Source organism: Seriola dumerili, unplaced genomic scaffold (assembly GCF_002260705.1).
Source record: "Seriola dumerili isolate Sdu_G_001 unplaced genomic scaffold, Sdu_1.0 BDQW01000242.1, whole genome shotgun sequence".
Taxonomy (NCBI): Eukaryota; Metazoa; Chordata; class Actinopteri; order Carangiformes; family Carangidae; genus Seriola; species Seriola dumerili.
In genome coordinates this window covers 3,606,630-3,620,325 of record NW_019174497.1, presented here as the reverse complement: position 1 = coordinate 3,620,325, position 13,696 = coordinate 3,606,630, and the positions used below count along the sequence as shown (strand labels likewise).

The 13,696-nt window shown below is 43.2% G+C and overlaps 1 protein-coding gene across 1 annotated transcript in view; it reads left to right on the top strand.

The window, feature by feature from the left end:
• The window catches only part of plxnb2 (plexin B2), a 126,935-nt gene that overhangs the window by 70,368 nt on the left and 42,871 nt on the right, over positions 1–13,696 (top strand). Inside the window, exons 3-5 of the mRNA XM_022755874.1 lie at positions 10,351–11,480; positions 12,160–12,348; positions 12,468–12,593. Of these exons, the coding sequence (XP_022611595.1) occupies positions 10,353–11,480; positions 12,160–12,348; positions 12,468–12,593 (1,443 nt within the window). The 5' untranslated portion in view covers positions 10,351–10,352. The remainder of the gene's footprint in view (positions 1–10,350; positions 11,481–12,159; positions 12,349–12,467; positions 12,594–13,696) is intronic.

The window sequence follows — 13,696 nt, the reverse complement described above, 5'->3', positions numbered from 1 at the left end:
AACGTGTGTGAGATTGCCCTCCTTCTGTTTCTGTCTTTCTGTCTCTCGATCATTTCTTATCCCCCCCACCACCGCCGACTTCTTTCCTACTTGTCTTACTCATTCAGCTCTTACAAGTCTGAACAGAACCAGGGAGATTTCATCTTTTCACAGCTTGTGTTCTATTCATGCACCACCTTACCTGTGTTTAAAGGAATAGTTTTCTGGGATTTCTGGGAACTGCCCTCTTATTTGCTTTCTGTCCAAGAGTGAGAATGCCACTTTCCTGACAACATGGAGCTACTGGTAACCAGGTTTCTTTTTTTTACTAGTACACATGAAAGTAACAGCAGAGTGGCTGGATGAAAGGAAAGATCATTACAGGGAGTGAGTGAACTAAAACGTAAACTAAGACAAAGTGTCCTCTAGAAGTCTAAATAAATTGGTTTCCACTGCTGACCCTTTGACTGTTTGTTGAATTCAGACACGTCCGTGCTGTGAGGAGAAGCTGTGCTCGGTCTGTCTGTCCTCTCGCCGCATCGTCCCTCTGCTCCATCAACTATCACTACATGCTTTAAAAATAAGCGCTGGGAAAGACATCTGATCGCCGAACTGCTGCATGTATTTGGGAAGCAGGTTACTACAGTGCATGTAGTAACCGGCAGTTCTCTGATTTCCTGAGTAACCTGATTTCCCTAAGCAACCTGGTTCCTCGAATGCATGAGAGAGGCTCACAAGAGAAGTGGCATTGTTGTAGGTGCAGGGTTATTAAAAGAAACCAACAACAACAAGAAAAGTAACACTTACACACTGACTCTAAATTACAGATTTTATTTCAGTTTTTTTAAGTTTTGATCCCAGTCTCGTTATATTTCTGGTCAAAACTTTTTGACCTTTGGGTAAACATTAGGGCTTTTCTCTTTCTATCCTCACAGTGAGGTTATAAGGTTTGGTACCATGCGCAAAGACCACAACCTGAGCTCACTGATGTATCTGGCAACCCAAGCAACAGCTAAAGATGTTGCATAGAAGTATGGAAAACATGGATAAAGGCTTGACAAATTGTAAACCGGATAAGCAAATTGTCGTTTGTGTCTGTTTGTGTACTGACTAAACAAATAAACAGTGTTGATTACTGAGCTTTGGACGTGTTTGTGCCTATATATTTTTTTGTTGGTTTTTTTTTTCTGACAGAAGCAGGCTTGCTGTTTCTCCTCCATGCTTCCAGTGTTTATGCAAATCTAGGGTAAATGTGTCCTGACTCCAGCTCACTATTCTCCAGATTGGTATCACTCTTTTTTGCTCACTCTTGGAATGAAAGCAAACAGGCATATTTCCCAAAACCTATGACCTACCCCTGCAAGGCCAAACCCACTTTAAACACACGCTGGCTTCATCTCCTTGTCCACTGTTCATGTGAATTCCTGTAAGAGGGCAGGCGAGCAATCAGTCACCATAAGATCAGTATTCCCCTTGAAACCAAACGAAAGCTGGGCAGTGAGACTAAACCACATTACAAGATACCTTCATGGCTCATTGGCGTTTATGCTGGTGAAGTGAAATCATTATAACCAATAAGGTGTGTAATGGATTCTTTCCCAGCAGTCAGTCTGACTGGCTGACTTCTTAATTGTGGTTGCATGTGTGTTGGAACGTGAGTACGTGCTGGATGTAAGTGGAGGCTGGGTGTGCATGGGGAGCAGGGGATCGCTTCAGGGTGGTGTATGGATTAGAGAAGTTGCCTTCCAACCAGGGGAAGCGGGGATTTAAGTGTGTGTGTGTGTGTGTGTGTGTGTGTGTGTGTGTGTGTGTGTGTGTGTGTGTGTGTGTGTGTGTGTGTGTGTGTGTGTGTGTGAGAGCAAGCATCCAACCTGCTGAAGTGTCCCTGAGCAAGACGCTGAATCATTACCTGTGCTTAAAGACGAGCCTGAACTGCGACTGGAGCAGTAACAGAAGGAAAAATCCCGGCAGCAGTCAGTCAAAAAGAAATGAGAGTTATGGGTAGTGATGAAATGATACGTCAATTAATTGATTAGTTGGCGGAGGGAAACATTTATCAACATTTTTGATAATTGATCAATCAATCATTTGAGTCATTCATCAAGCTAAATTTCCATTTTTGCTGTGACAAGCTTCTCAATGTGAAATTGTGTCACTGTTAATTGAGTAACTGCGGCTTTTGGGCTCAGAAAACCTCATTCTGGATTCTGTAAGCTCTTTTTGACTTAATAGAGTAAACAATTTATTTGCATCTCTAGTTGTGCATGTGAGCAGCATTTTTCATATGCAGTCACAATGTTGGATATCAGATGCATATCTGCGAGTGGAGTTGTTTAGCGAGCTTGTGTATGCATGCCTGCCCCTGCAACTGTTTGTGTGTATTAGCAACCGTCTGGCTGTGGCGTTCATGTCAGAGGAGCCATTGGCTCCTGAAAGTAGCTCTTTTCCGCCAGGCCAGACCGTTTAATCAGGTTCCCCACATCCGCCAGCTGTGTCCACACAGCAAACAACCACTCTGTCCCGCTGGAGAGCTGCAACATCCAGCTGGGGGGTGGGGGTGGGGGAGGCCAGTTAGCATTGGGAGATTAGCTCAAACTGCTGCTGCCCAGACGGAGAGAGGTTGCATTTGTGTGTTTGTTTGAGAGACAAACAGAGATTGAGAGATTATAAGAGACAGTGAGGTCAGCTGCTGAGAAAGGTATAAGGCAGAAAAGTCTAGTAGTGAGTGTGCCTGTGTGTGTATCTCCCCACAAAAATATAAATGTGTGCTCTGCTCAAGTAGTTTGTGTGTGTGTGCGCCTGTGGTTTTGTGCTCTCGCTGCTCAAGTGTCCAGCTGGCAGAGGGGAGATAGCAGGAGCCTTGAAAATGGTGACGGAGCGGTAAACAGACACACAAACAGCCTATCACTCCTAATGAGGAAAAGTGCTGCGCCTAAAAGGATGGGGATGGTGTGTGTGTGTGTGTGTGTGTGTGTGTGTGTGTGTGTGTGTGTGTGTTTTGGGGGGAGGGTTGGGGGTTTTACACTCGCACCTCCTGACTCGTGGTCATACATCACAACAGACAAACATACACAAGAGGGCAGACATACGTGGGCGCGCAGGAGAAACACAAGCACACATACAGGTGTGAGAAGTGAAACACACTCACTCACACACACACACACACACACACACACACACACACACACACACACACATACATAGACACAATCTAACTGGAGAGCAAAGTCAGATTCACACTCTCCTTGGGTCATGGGCCAACTTTAAAAGTGTTAGCATATTTAGGCCAGAGCAGCTGGATCTCACTGAAATGGACCAGGCCCATCAATCCCTGCCCGTGCCTGTTGCCCTGAATACAATGGCTGGGCTGGCTGCTTTGGTGAGCGTGGTTCTCCCAGTCAGTCAAATTGAAATAAATGAACTGCCAACCCTGACGGCAGGGTAATTGTTCATATGGAAATTGGATTGCCGTCGTCACACCAGCCCCCCATTGCAACTCATGAAACAATTTCACTGTAAGGATGCGAAAAGAGCGCATGCATGTCAAAAAAAAAAAAAAAAGGGAAAAAAAAGGCGAGATGGGAGACATGCAGAGAAAGAAAGAGTTCTCCACACTCTCCCACTTCATGTTTCAACCGTAACAATGCCGCTTGTTCTGCCTATCCTTTTCCTCGATGGCAGCGGGAAAGTAAAGGACAGGGATCCACCCCTCATTTCCGGCTCCTTGTATGGCTCCTAACCCACGTTGTCATGTTGCCTTGTATACGCTTTATCAGGCCTTATTCAGCTACAATCCTCGCTGCGAGAGACACGGGAAGATTTGCTTTAGAGCATTGACTCCTCGCTCACCTCTCCTTCCCCGCACTACGCCCAGCCCCGAGGCCTCTGGGGACATGCAAGTGATTTAATAGCGGTTCATTTTTATCAGTATGTAACACTGAAAGCGGCTTCAATGTGAAGACACCCCCCCCACATCAGTGTCAGACCCTGGCATCTGTCAAAGCCAGCTCTCCGATAAAGAAAGTGCTGAATATGAATGATCCCAGTATGGGGTGATATCCTATTATGTTTTCGGGGTTGGGTGTCTGTTTCTGTTTTATTTATTATACCAGTTTCCTTTCGGGATCTATTTTAATGAGTGAGAGGAACACTCATGCTGGTTTAGAACTTGCCAGGTCAGCAGTTGCGCAAGTGTTTGTGTGTGTGATCTAATCATTAGACACACATTCCACTCGCCTACCGTTTTCCCCCTGATCTCTCGCTCCCTTCGCACAGACTTCCTCCTGGCCGGTGTCGTCCTAGAAGAGTGGGGTGCGGGGACGTCGCATGGCAAGAGGATTGGTCGAGAGGCATGCGGACTGCCATGCTGGGATCTAGTGGCCCCGTGTCAAAGAAACACAGCGTGGCAGTTCGAAGAGAAGAGTGTGGCTTTGCGGTCGGACTGGGATTACCTTGTCAGCACTTCAAACTGCGCTGGTGCACGTACTGTTGTGTGCACATGTATCACTAAGCCTATGAACATGTGTGTGTTTGTGTGTACACCTGCCATTTTTCAATTAGCTTACATTTTCCTCTGCTGAGAGCCGCTCCTCTTGTCCAGACATGTCCTAAATTGTGGAGGGAGGGTGAAAGAGATGGCACTGTAGTTGTCAACAAAAGGAGTGTGTGCATGTGTGTGATGAGTAGTGAGCTAACAAAGGGATCCACCTTCATGTGCTACTATCAAGTCTGTGCATGTAGTACCTCAACAGTTTTTCCTTTAATGTTTATTCTCCCTCCAAGCAAAGAAACTAGAGGTGGAAATTACAACTCACCGAATCCAATCAGGACTATACATTTTGTTCACTTCTCTTCAAAGCTCAATGATCAGTTCATCGTCAATAATTCCACAATGTTCTGCACCGATTCTGACATCTTCGCTTCAGTAGTAGGTTCAGTCTGTTGCAGCTTAAAGCTGTTGTGTTCAATTCAACAGATCACAATACAAGACCTGCACAAGCACAGTCTGAGTATTTCATTCTGATGTATGTATAGTAATACAACATGTCAGAATAAAACAATGAGAATAGAGCATTGGGGATAGAAACAACATAGTCCTGGACTTATTTCCAATTTCTGTCCCTGGTGTTTACACAGGCCACAAATCTTTATTAAGACAGAGACAAGCTTTCAGTTGGACCGTATGCAATAACATCTTAATATTTCTTATTCTAAACCTCTCTGACTTTTTTGGCAAACTGCAACAGCGGGGCCAGCCCTATAACCACAAATGTCCCTGACTGACTGAGTGATCGTATTTGCACCATTGCTCGACCAAATGGAGTTTCCCCATTGGCAATTGCTCTTTCAAAATGATTTGGTGCAAACAGGTTTGCATTTGTCTCTACATTAGGAGACTTTTTTTTCCAAACAAGACTAGGTATAAACGTCTGTGGCTTCTAACTTTCTCTCTGAGGGATCATTTTACAAGTAGATATAGCCAAAATCCCAGCACAGTCTTTGTCTTTACATCATACTTCTTTACAAAACATGTAAATGAAAACACATTTATTGGGCATTTGGCTGTATTAAAATACAGTATATGTAGCACAGAGAGTAGGGAAGAGAAGCAAACAGATGCAGGGCTGAAAGCAGCTGACTCTAGGCAGAATGCAAATACGACGCCATGATGTCAGTTGTTTACAGTTTTCAACTACTTCCTCAATTGCGCACATTGACCATAAGCAGTCCAGCCGTATACTAGGGTTCAATCGCTCATTTTAGCCCCCATGCCCTGTTTGTAAGGAGCTGCGTTGAAAAGGAGAAACGATCTCTACGTGACTCATAAGACATGTCTCATACATACAAATCTGTTAGTGTGAGTGGGTCTTGTGTGAGGCACAGTGTCTGACATTAAGATGTTAAAAACATGAGAACAAAGAAGTAGAAAGCTGCATTAAATGAACAAATAATCTCATTTTACCAATTACTGTAGGTCTAAAGCTACTTGCTATATTTGAAACGGAGTTCTCGCGTCATTATCATTGCTGTTGCTTTTCGCTGTCTTTTAATAAACTTTTGAAAAGGAAGTAACATATTGTTCATCACGGCTGAGCTAACAACGACGCTCTGATTCCTCTGTGAGGGGAGCTCTGCTGCCACAAGCTCCTGATTCAGTCACTGACGGTGTGAATTCAGGTTAGACACTTCAGTTTAAAGATTCATCGTTAAACAAAATATTAGCTTGTTATTGTAACTATGAAGTGAAATGTGAGAAGAGCAATTAGTAGCGATTTCTAATTCAATCCAACCATTCAGCCGTTCATACAGTCGAGCAGTTTTTTTAATACAACAATTGTGCCTTTCACCGATTCACATTTTTCAGATGTGCCAGCTTCATTAGCACATGATGCGTTTCATTATTATTTATCCCAGGCCATTGGAGGCTTCATTAGCTGCAAGCTGATGCAGCACACAGCCTCTAAATTTAGCATCTTTTTATTTATTCAGAATAGCCACGTGCCGGATGGTATGCCCATTTGCCATGTTCTCTCACAGCAGCTTAGAGACATGTTGGGAAAAGAGAGGTGGGCTGGTCTGGGGAGAAATGGGCCTCATTCCACCTGTGTCACCCCTGCCAGACGTCTACCTCTCTTCAGCTCTTTGAAGCCTCTTTAATTCCAGCGTTCAGGATTAAACCCATGAAAAAAGGATGAAAAGTGATAGAGCGACAGAAGGAGACGTCCTAGGAGAGAACGGGCTCCTTTGAAATATGTTAAGAATTTAGTTTGCACTGACCCACAATGCAGCATCTGAGGGAAATTTGTGTGACACCTTTTTTTTTCTTTTTTTTTTTTTTTCTCTGAGCGGGGGCTTGCTATAGGATTTGCATGAATAGGAAAAGGACTCTTTGAAGTCATAGATGTAAGTGGAACTGGAGTTTTCTGAAACCTAAATGAGCGCCCCGAGACAATTGTCCTTGCATTGTAAATTGCAGTCTGAGAAAGTTGCTTTGTCACAGCACGTTTGATTAGGAGTCAGAGGAATCAAGTGATTTTTCTGTCACAGAAACCATTGACATAATCCACCTTTTGTGAAGTCTCTCTGTGTGGTCTGTATCACGGCAGAGTGAATTGATAGAAATGTGGATATTACAGTGTTTAGTGGATGGCACACAATGGAAATACATTCAGTGAGGGAGTCATGCTTCAATTACTGTCAATATTTACAATCACGCTCAATATTTAGACAGCACGGTCTTTCCTTGTGTGCAAAACCAAAAAATAATTCAGCAGCATTAAACAAACAGCTGCTGTTTAATTTCCAATGTTGTGTAGATGCACAGACCTTCTAGTTTTAATTGGTATCTACAGGAGTCGCTGATGAAGTTACAAAACACTGGATGTTCCTGTCAGGTGTTTCCACAAACAGAAAGAATGCACATCAAAGGTCATGACTGCCTGAACCTGTTTAATCATCAACAGACTGACAAAAAAGCAGCTTGTAGTGAGCAAACGCAGCCCAGCTGTTGAAGTATACTGAGATCAGGTGGGCTTTAAAATGTGACAAAATGCCTACACATTGAGAAGTAGTGGTAATAAAATCTGCATTTATATACTGTAGCACTTCATTAAATGAGCGAAAATGAGATAAACAGACACAGAGGTAGAAAATTTGTGGAGAGCAACAAAACTGGTTTAATTAATGAAGGAAGGAGGAAGGATAGACACAGGTCATTGCTACTGACACCCAAAAGTTCACACGCACAGTGCACTCTGGAAATGTCAAATAATGATCGTAAAAATGACACGTGTCTGTTATCACAAGCAGTGCATTCATGCGATCAGTTTATTGAGGCTTAAATTGATTTTTTTGGGGGTGTGGGTGGGTGGGGGGGAGTTTGTCATTCAGTACAAAGTCATCTGTATTCCAGCTCTGGTGTCCTTCAAATTGTTGCCAAAAGCCAGTGAGGAGTGAGGCTTTATGAAGCTCACTTTTACAGAGAAAACTTTATTACACCGAGACTGTGTTCATTTATTTCTGTGATCATTTTTAAAGCCGGTTTTCAGTGTCTGTCTGTGAACATTTTGAAATTTGCCACCACTCTCTGTCTCTGCAGCTTGACTGTGTTTAGCTTATGTTGTCAACATTTCGAGGCAGCAAAAGCCGTTTTGCAGCTTGTGCAGTTTTTGTGACGCTCGCTTGAAGAGTCAAACATAAAAGTGAGTTATTGTGGCGCCTCTTAAAGCTGACACATGCTTGTAATTGTCAATTCAACTTTGCCAGTGGAAATGTTTTTGTAATTGAAGTTTTGTTACTTTAGAGCTGAAATTATTATTGTATGATGTTCCTTTTATTTTGTCCACCAGTTAAGTGTCCACGGAAACCCCTCAAGGTTTTTTTTTTTTTTTTTTTAGTCTGTTCCTCTTAGTTAAGTCTTGACAAAAGGCTGAGTGCCCCTCCATCTTAATTAAAGCTGTATAAAACCAACCACACACGATTCTGTCCTGAGTAAGCACAGACCGGGATTTTATTGCACCATTTCAATTTTAATGGAAATATTTAAGGCTATGGATTGAAAAGGGCACGATACATTTACGGAGTGAAATGGGTGAGGAGGGGGAGAAGGACTGAGGTAGTAAAAAAAAAAGGGGGGGTGGACATAAAATCATCAAACTGAGTAGTGGGCACTTGGGGGTTGCCAGTGAAATTAACACAGTCCCCCCCAGGGCAAATGTCTAATCAGTGCCCCCCACACACACTTAGTCCAGTGAGGGAAGGCAGGTTAACATCATAAAACATAGTTTTGGCAAACGACTTCCCGTTAGTTTCATCAGGGGTTTTCAATTTGACAAATATGCCTGTGGACTTGACTCGCAAGGTGAAATGAGAGGGAGGATGCTATTGAGAGTGCGTGAGCGTGAAACCGCATCCAGAACGTAGATGCACATTTGCTGTGTGGGCAATAGCTGTTTCGAAGCCACCTGCAGTTCCATATTTACCACTGCCTGGGCAAACAGCAGCGAGCGAGGACTCCACAGACACCTGCTGTTGGCCGGGACATGATGCTGTCTGTATTTTACAGGGATATTGTGTGATCATGTTTCCGGAGACAAAACGGTGTATTTCCTGAGCACATTGTGCTAGGAGGTGTTGTTGAAGCAAAGTGCAAATGAAGTTGGAACAGATCCAAGCTTTTTAAATAGGCTTTTACTGTGTTATTCTTTGAAATCTCGCTCTTGGCCTTAATCTTTCTTTACCCCCACTCAGAACAGTTTTATTTTTCACCAGTGATCATTTCTGATATTAAGTCAATTAAGTCCAAAATAACACACCCTTTATAGAACTGGAGCAGAGAGCTGAGTCATACACAAACAGCTGCACTGTGCACTGTTAGCTCGAGGCAGTTTTTAAAATAGTTTTACCCTAATACCCTAAATCTATATCTTGATATGCTTCATAAATAGTACTCTTGAGGGGGCAGTTAACCCAAATGACAAAGAAGAAACATTTTTTCTCCATTTACTCCTGTTGATTTGAGGCCATGCTAATAAATGGGATTTATATTTGAAACGATGCCATTTATTCTGTGGAATCTACAGACCTCGCCATGAACAAAGAAAACATGTTAGTTATTCAGATTGACTGAAATGCTTTTTCTGGAGGGAGAAGTTGATTTTGCATTTTTACACACTGCAAACAAAATTGAATTTACCTCAGAAGGACTGGAGTGGCTGGAGAAATTTCTGACAGATATCTCAAAACCTTGCCAGATCAAATCAAAATTATCTGCATGGCTACATGCTACAAGAGGCAGCTAAGAAAAGATGTTTAGTTTTAAATTCAGTGAAGCAGCCCCTTGAAAGGAATAGTTGGGAAATATGTTTTTTTCACTTTCACACATGAGAATTTGAGGAGAAGATCCATATCACTCTCATATCTGCACGGTTATATATAAAGACCAAAATCCACCTACCAACACCTAAATCTCACTAATGCATGTTGTATCTTTGTTTAATCTGTACAAAAATCAAAGCGAGAAAGAGCTAAGCTAAGCTATCCCTCTCCTGAGTCCAGCTTCATATTTAGCGTGCAGACATGAGGGTGGTATTGATCTTCTTATCTAACTCTCAGCGAGAACTGGAATAAGTGCATTTCCCAAAATCAAACTGTTGCTTTAAAGCTTGTGATTGTATCACTAACATGAATTCAGACTTCATACACAATGACCATTATAGTAGATACATGTGTTTGTGTTCATTTGTAGGGGTGTATGTTAATCGCACACCAACCCTTCTGTTGAAGTCTTGTGTTGTCTATAGTTTATGTATATTTCAATTTGCATTTAACTTCACTGACAATAAAACATCTCTCCCTTTCTTTTCTCTACAGAGATGGCAAGCTGGGTCTCCCTCCTCCTCTTCCTCTTCTGCCAGTCGATCATTCGAGCCCAGGACGAGAGTAGCAACATCCCCATCCTGGAGTTCATCACGGAGACCCCCATCAACAATGTGGTCCAGGACCCACAGACTGGTCGCATCTACCTGGGAGCGGTCAACACCATCTTCCAGCTGGGGCCGTCGCTCCGCCTGGAAGCTCGTGCCGAGACGGGCCCCAAAGAGGACGCCCGGACCTGTACGCCTCCTGCTTCGGCCTGCCAGGACACGAAGCTCATGCCCAATCTCAACAAGCTTCTCCTGGTCCACCCGTCCAATGGTTCACTTATAGTCTGCGGCAGCCGCTACCGAGGCATCTGCTCGCTCCTGAACCTGACCAACGTGGAACAGCAGATGTATTACAGTGACAGCAAAGGAGAGAGGACTTACGTGGCTAGCATAGAGGATAACGTGAACGTTGTGGGCGTCATGTCCACCTACGCAAAAGATGGGCACAACTTCAATGTGTTTCTTGTTGGGAAGGGCTATGGAAGCCTGGACAGTACAAAACTCATCAGCACACGAATCCTTCAGGACCTCCGGGACTGGGTTGTGTTTGAGAGCATCATCGAGGCATCTACGGTCCAGACGACACCATTTGTTCCCAAGTACCTGCACGACTTCCGCCATGCCTTCAAAGAGAGCGGGTTTGTTTATTTCCTGTTTTCGCGGACACTCGACGGTACGGATAATAAAAACTTTACCTTTGTGTCTCGTCTTTGCGAAGACGACCATCACTACTATTCCCACACAGAGCTCCAGTTAAACTGTGGTCTAAATAACCGATACAACAAAGTGCAAGCCGCATATGTGGCTTCTCCAGGAAAAGATTTGGAGCGGGTCATGGCTGAACCAGGTATGTATGGTCATGCTGACTCCCCGACCAAAGTTCTGTTCATGGTGGCGAGTCCAGATGACAACGAAAATGAGTCTGCCCTCTGCATGTACCCGCTCAAGTCCATCAACGAGCGGCTGGTGGATATCATCAGCGCCTGCTACAGTGATTCAGGGAGGATTTCCGGGTTTCCCGCTGTGGACATCCCCTACTCATCTAAAACCGAGGAATTCTGCACGTCAAAAATTGCAGTAAGTGCTTCTTTTGTGTCAGCTGATGGAAGTTTTGAAAAAAAAAATCTGTTTGAAATAAATGGGAGCGCGTTAAGAAGAATTCCCTTTACTACCATCAATAATGCACAGATGTGACTGTTTACTTTAATGTCTCAGTGTTTACTCTGTTCTGCAGATCCTTTGCATTGTCCTGTCTAAATCTGTCTCTGCCTCATACATTTTCCATCTCTCCATATCTCTTTTCCCAATTCCCTCAACTCATCCAGAATAACATTATATTGAAGTGGTAGGAAGATGGAGGCCCATGGGCTAAATCTGGGCCTGTAGCAAAAATATTTAGCCCTGTGATGGAGGCTCAAGTCCAAATCTTTTATACATTTTTCACGAACCTACTGTAGATGACACTTTAAATACAAGGCCCATGTAAATAAATAAGCGGATGTTGCTTTTTTATTCAAATTGTGTACTTCAAATTGTTGTATAAATACATTTTATTCTAATATAAATGAAATGAAATTACCGAATGAAACTAATTACCGAAAGCTAATAATAAGCTTCATTTACACGTAGCTTATTTAGCAGAGCATCTACAACATTCCTAATGGATTTGATTCCCACATATTCCCTCTCTCACCACTTTCAAGTAAAGGACACACAATGCACAATCAATATTTTGTTCCTCATTTTCTCTTTGCAGAAGGATACGTTGGAAAACTTCAAGTGTGGTGCGGACTTTCTGCCTTCCCCTCTGGCCAGTAAGCCGAAGTACGCCTTAAACGGAAATGCAGTGTTGACCATGTCGGGCCTTCTGACCTCTGTGGCTATCGCTGTGGAGAATGATCACACCATCGCCTTCTTGGGGAACAACCAGGGAGAGGTCTTCAAGGTAGAGTTGTCATGTGACCTGTTGATCTTCTTTTGCTTTAAGCTTTTACCCGAAGGGAGGAGAATTGGGGGGGAAATAACCTCATATCAGACGGTGCTACTTCTTTTTTTTCTGTCCAGGTACATCTGACCGCGGACCCATATGTGTACAGCAAGACTCCTGGCACCACCACTGGGGAGAAGGTCAACAAGAACATTTTCTTTGACCTCAGTAACAGCCACCTGTACATTACCACTGAGAAAAAGGTGTGTATGCCAGGGTCCAGGTTCACGCACAGTACTCCGTGTAGGTCACCAGTTCGCAACAGAAAAGAAAAAAAAAAAAGATGCTTTTGGTTTGCAGTTAACACACGCAAATGTGAGTTAAACAGAAACTAGTATACCGCCTTTGGAGACAGCTGCATGGAAGCGTATCTCTTCATCAGATATTAGTTGACATAGATAACTGAAAAAACCAACCGAAATGGATCCTGTGTAGACGGGGTAGCAGTTGCTTCTTCATTAGGTCCCCTCTGCTATCTCAATGACACAGGAAAAGTGTGTTCGTCACATACACACTGTCTAACTAGTTCTTACCACAAAGGAAGATGATATACAGTATTTCCGTCTGTCTGACAGTTGAACTAGATGACTCAAGTTTTTGTAGATGCCCTTGCCACACACAATATGACAAATACATAAATATTTCATGCTGTAAATAAACTATTTATGGTGCAGGGTACAATCAGTGGAGGAAGAGCTACTCGATATTTTAGTTTAGTCTGCATTGAAAATTATTATATAAGTATTATCAGCAAAAGTTCTTAGGTATCAAAGGTATGAGTCCTCATAATGGAGAACTGCCCCTTTCAGAATGTTACATCATTAAATACATTACATAACTTGAACTATTTTAAGATGATTGTACCATACGGAGCCTGGTAATAAGACTGAATTGCAATTTCATATCACTTCATTCAGTCTATTTGAATCACTGAACAATGGGCTGATGTGGGCAGTGATTCAGAGGTCTGGAACAAGGCTAGATCATCATCATATAAGTAGGTTTGGATGACGGATCACCTGGTCTTGGAAAGTCAAAGAAGGGTCAACACAGCCCTCCCTAATGTAACATCAGAAAGGTGTGTGTGTGTGTGTGTGGGGGGGGGGCTTTCTGAAGTGATTCGACTCTCCTACAAGCAGTTCTGAAGTTACTTTCCACCCCTGGGTACAGTAAACATTTAGCATGTAGATGGAGGGAATTGTTTTAGTGATTAAACACGGGGAGCAGACATGAGGGACCCTGTGCTGCGACAGAACTTGTTTTATTCTCATTCTGCACACCGGCAACAAACCAAGGAACATTTCCA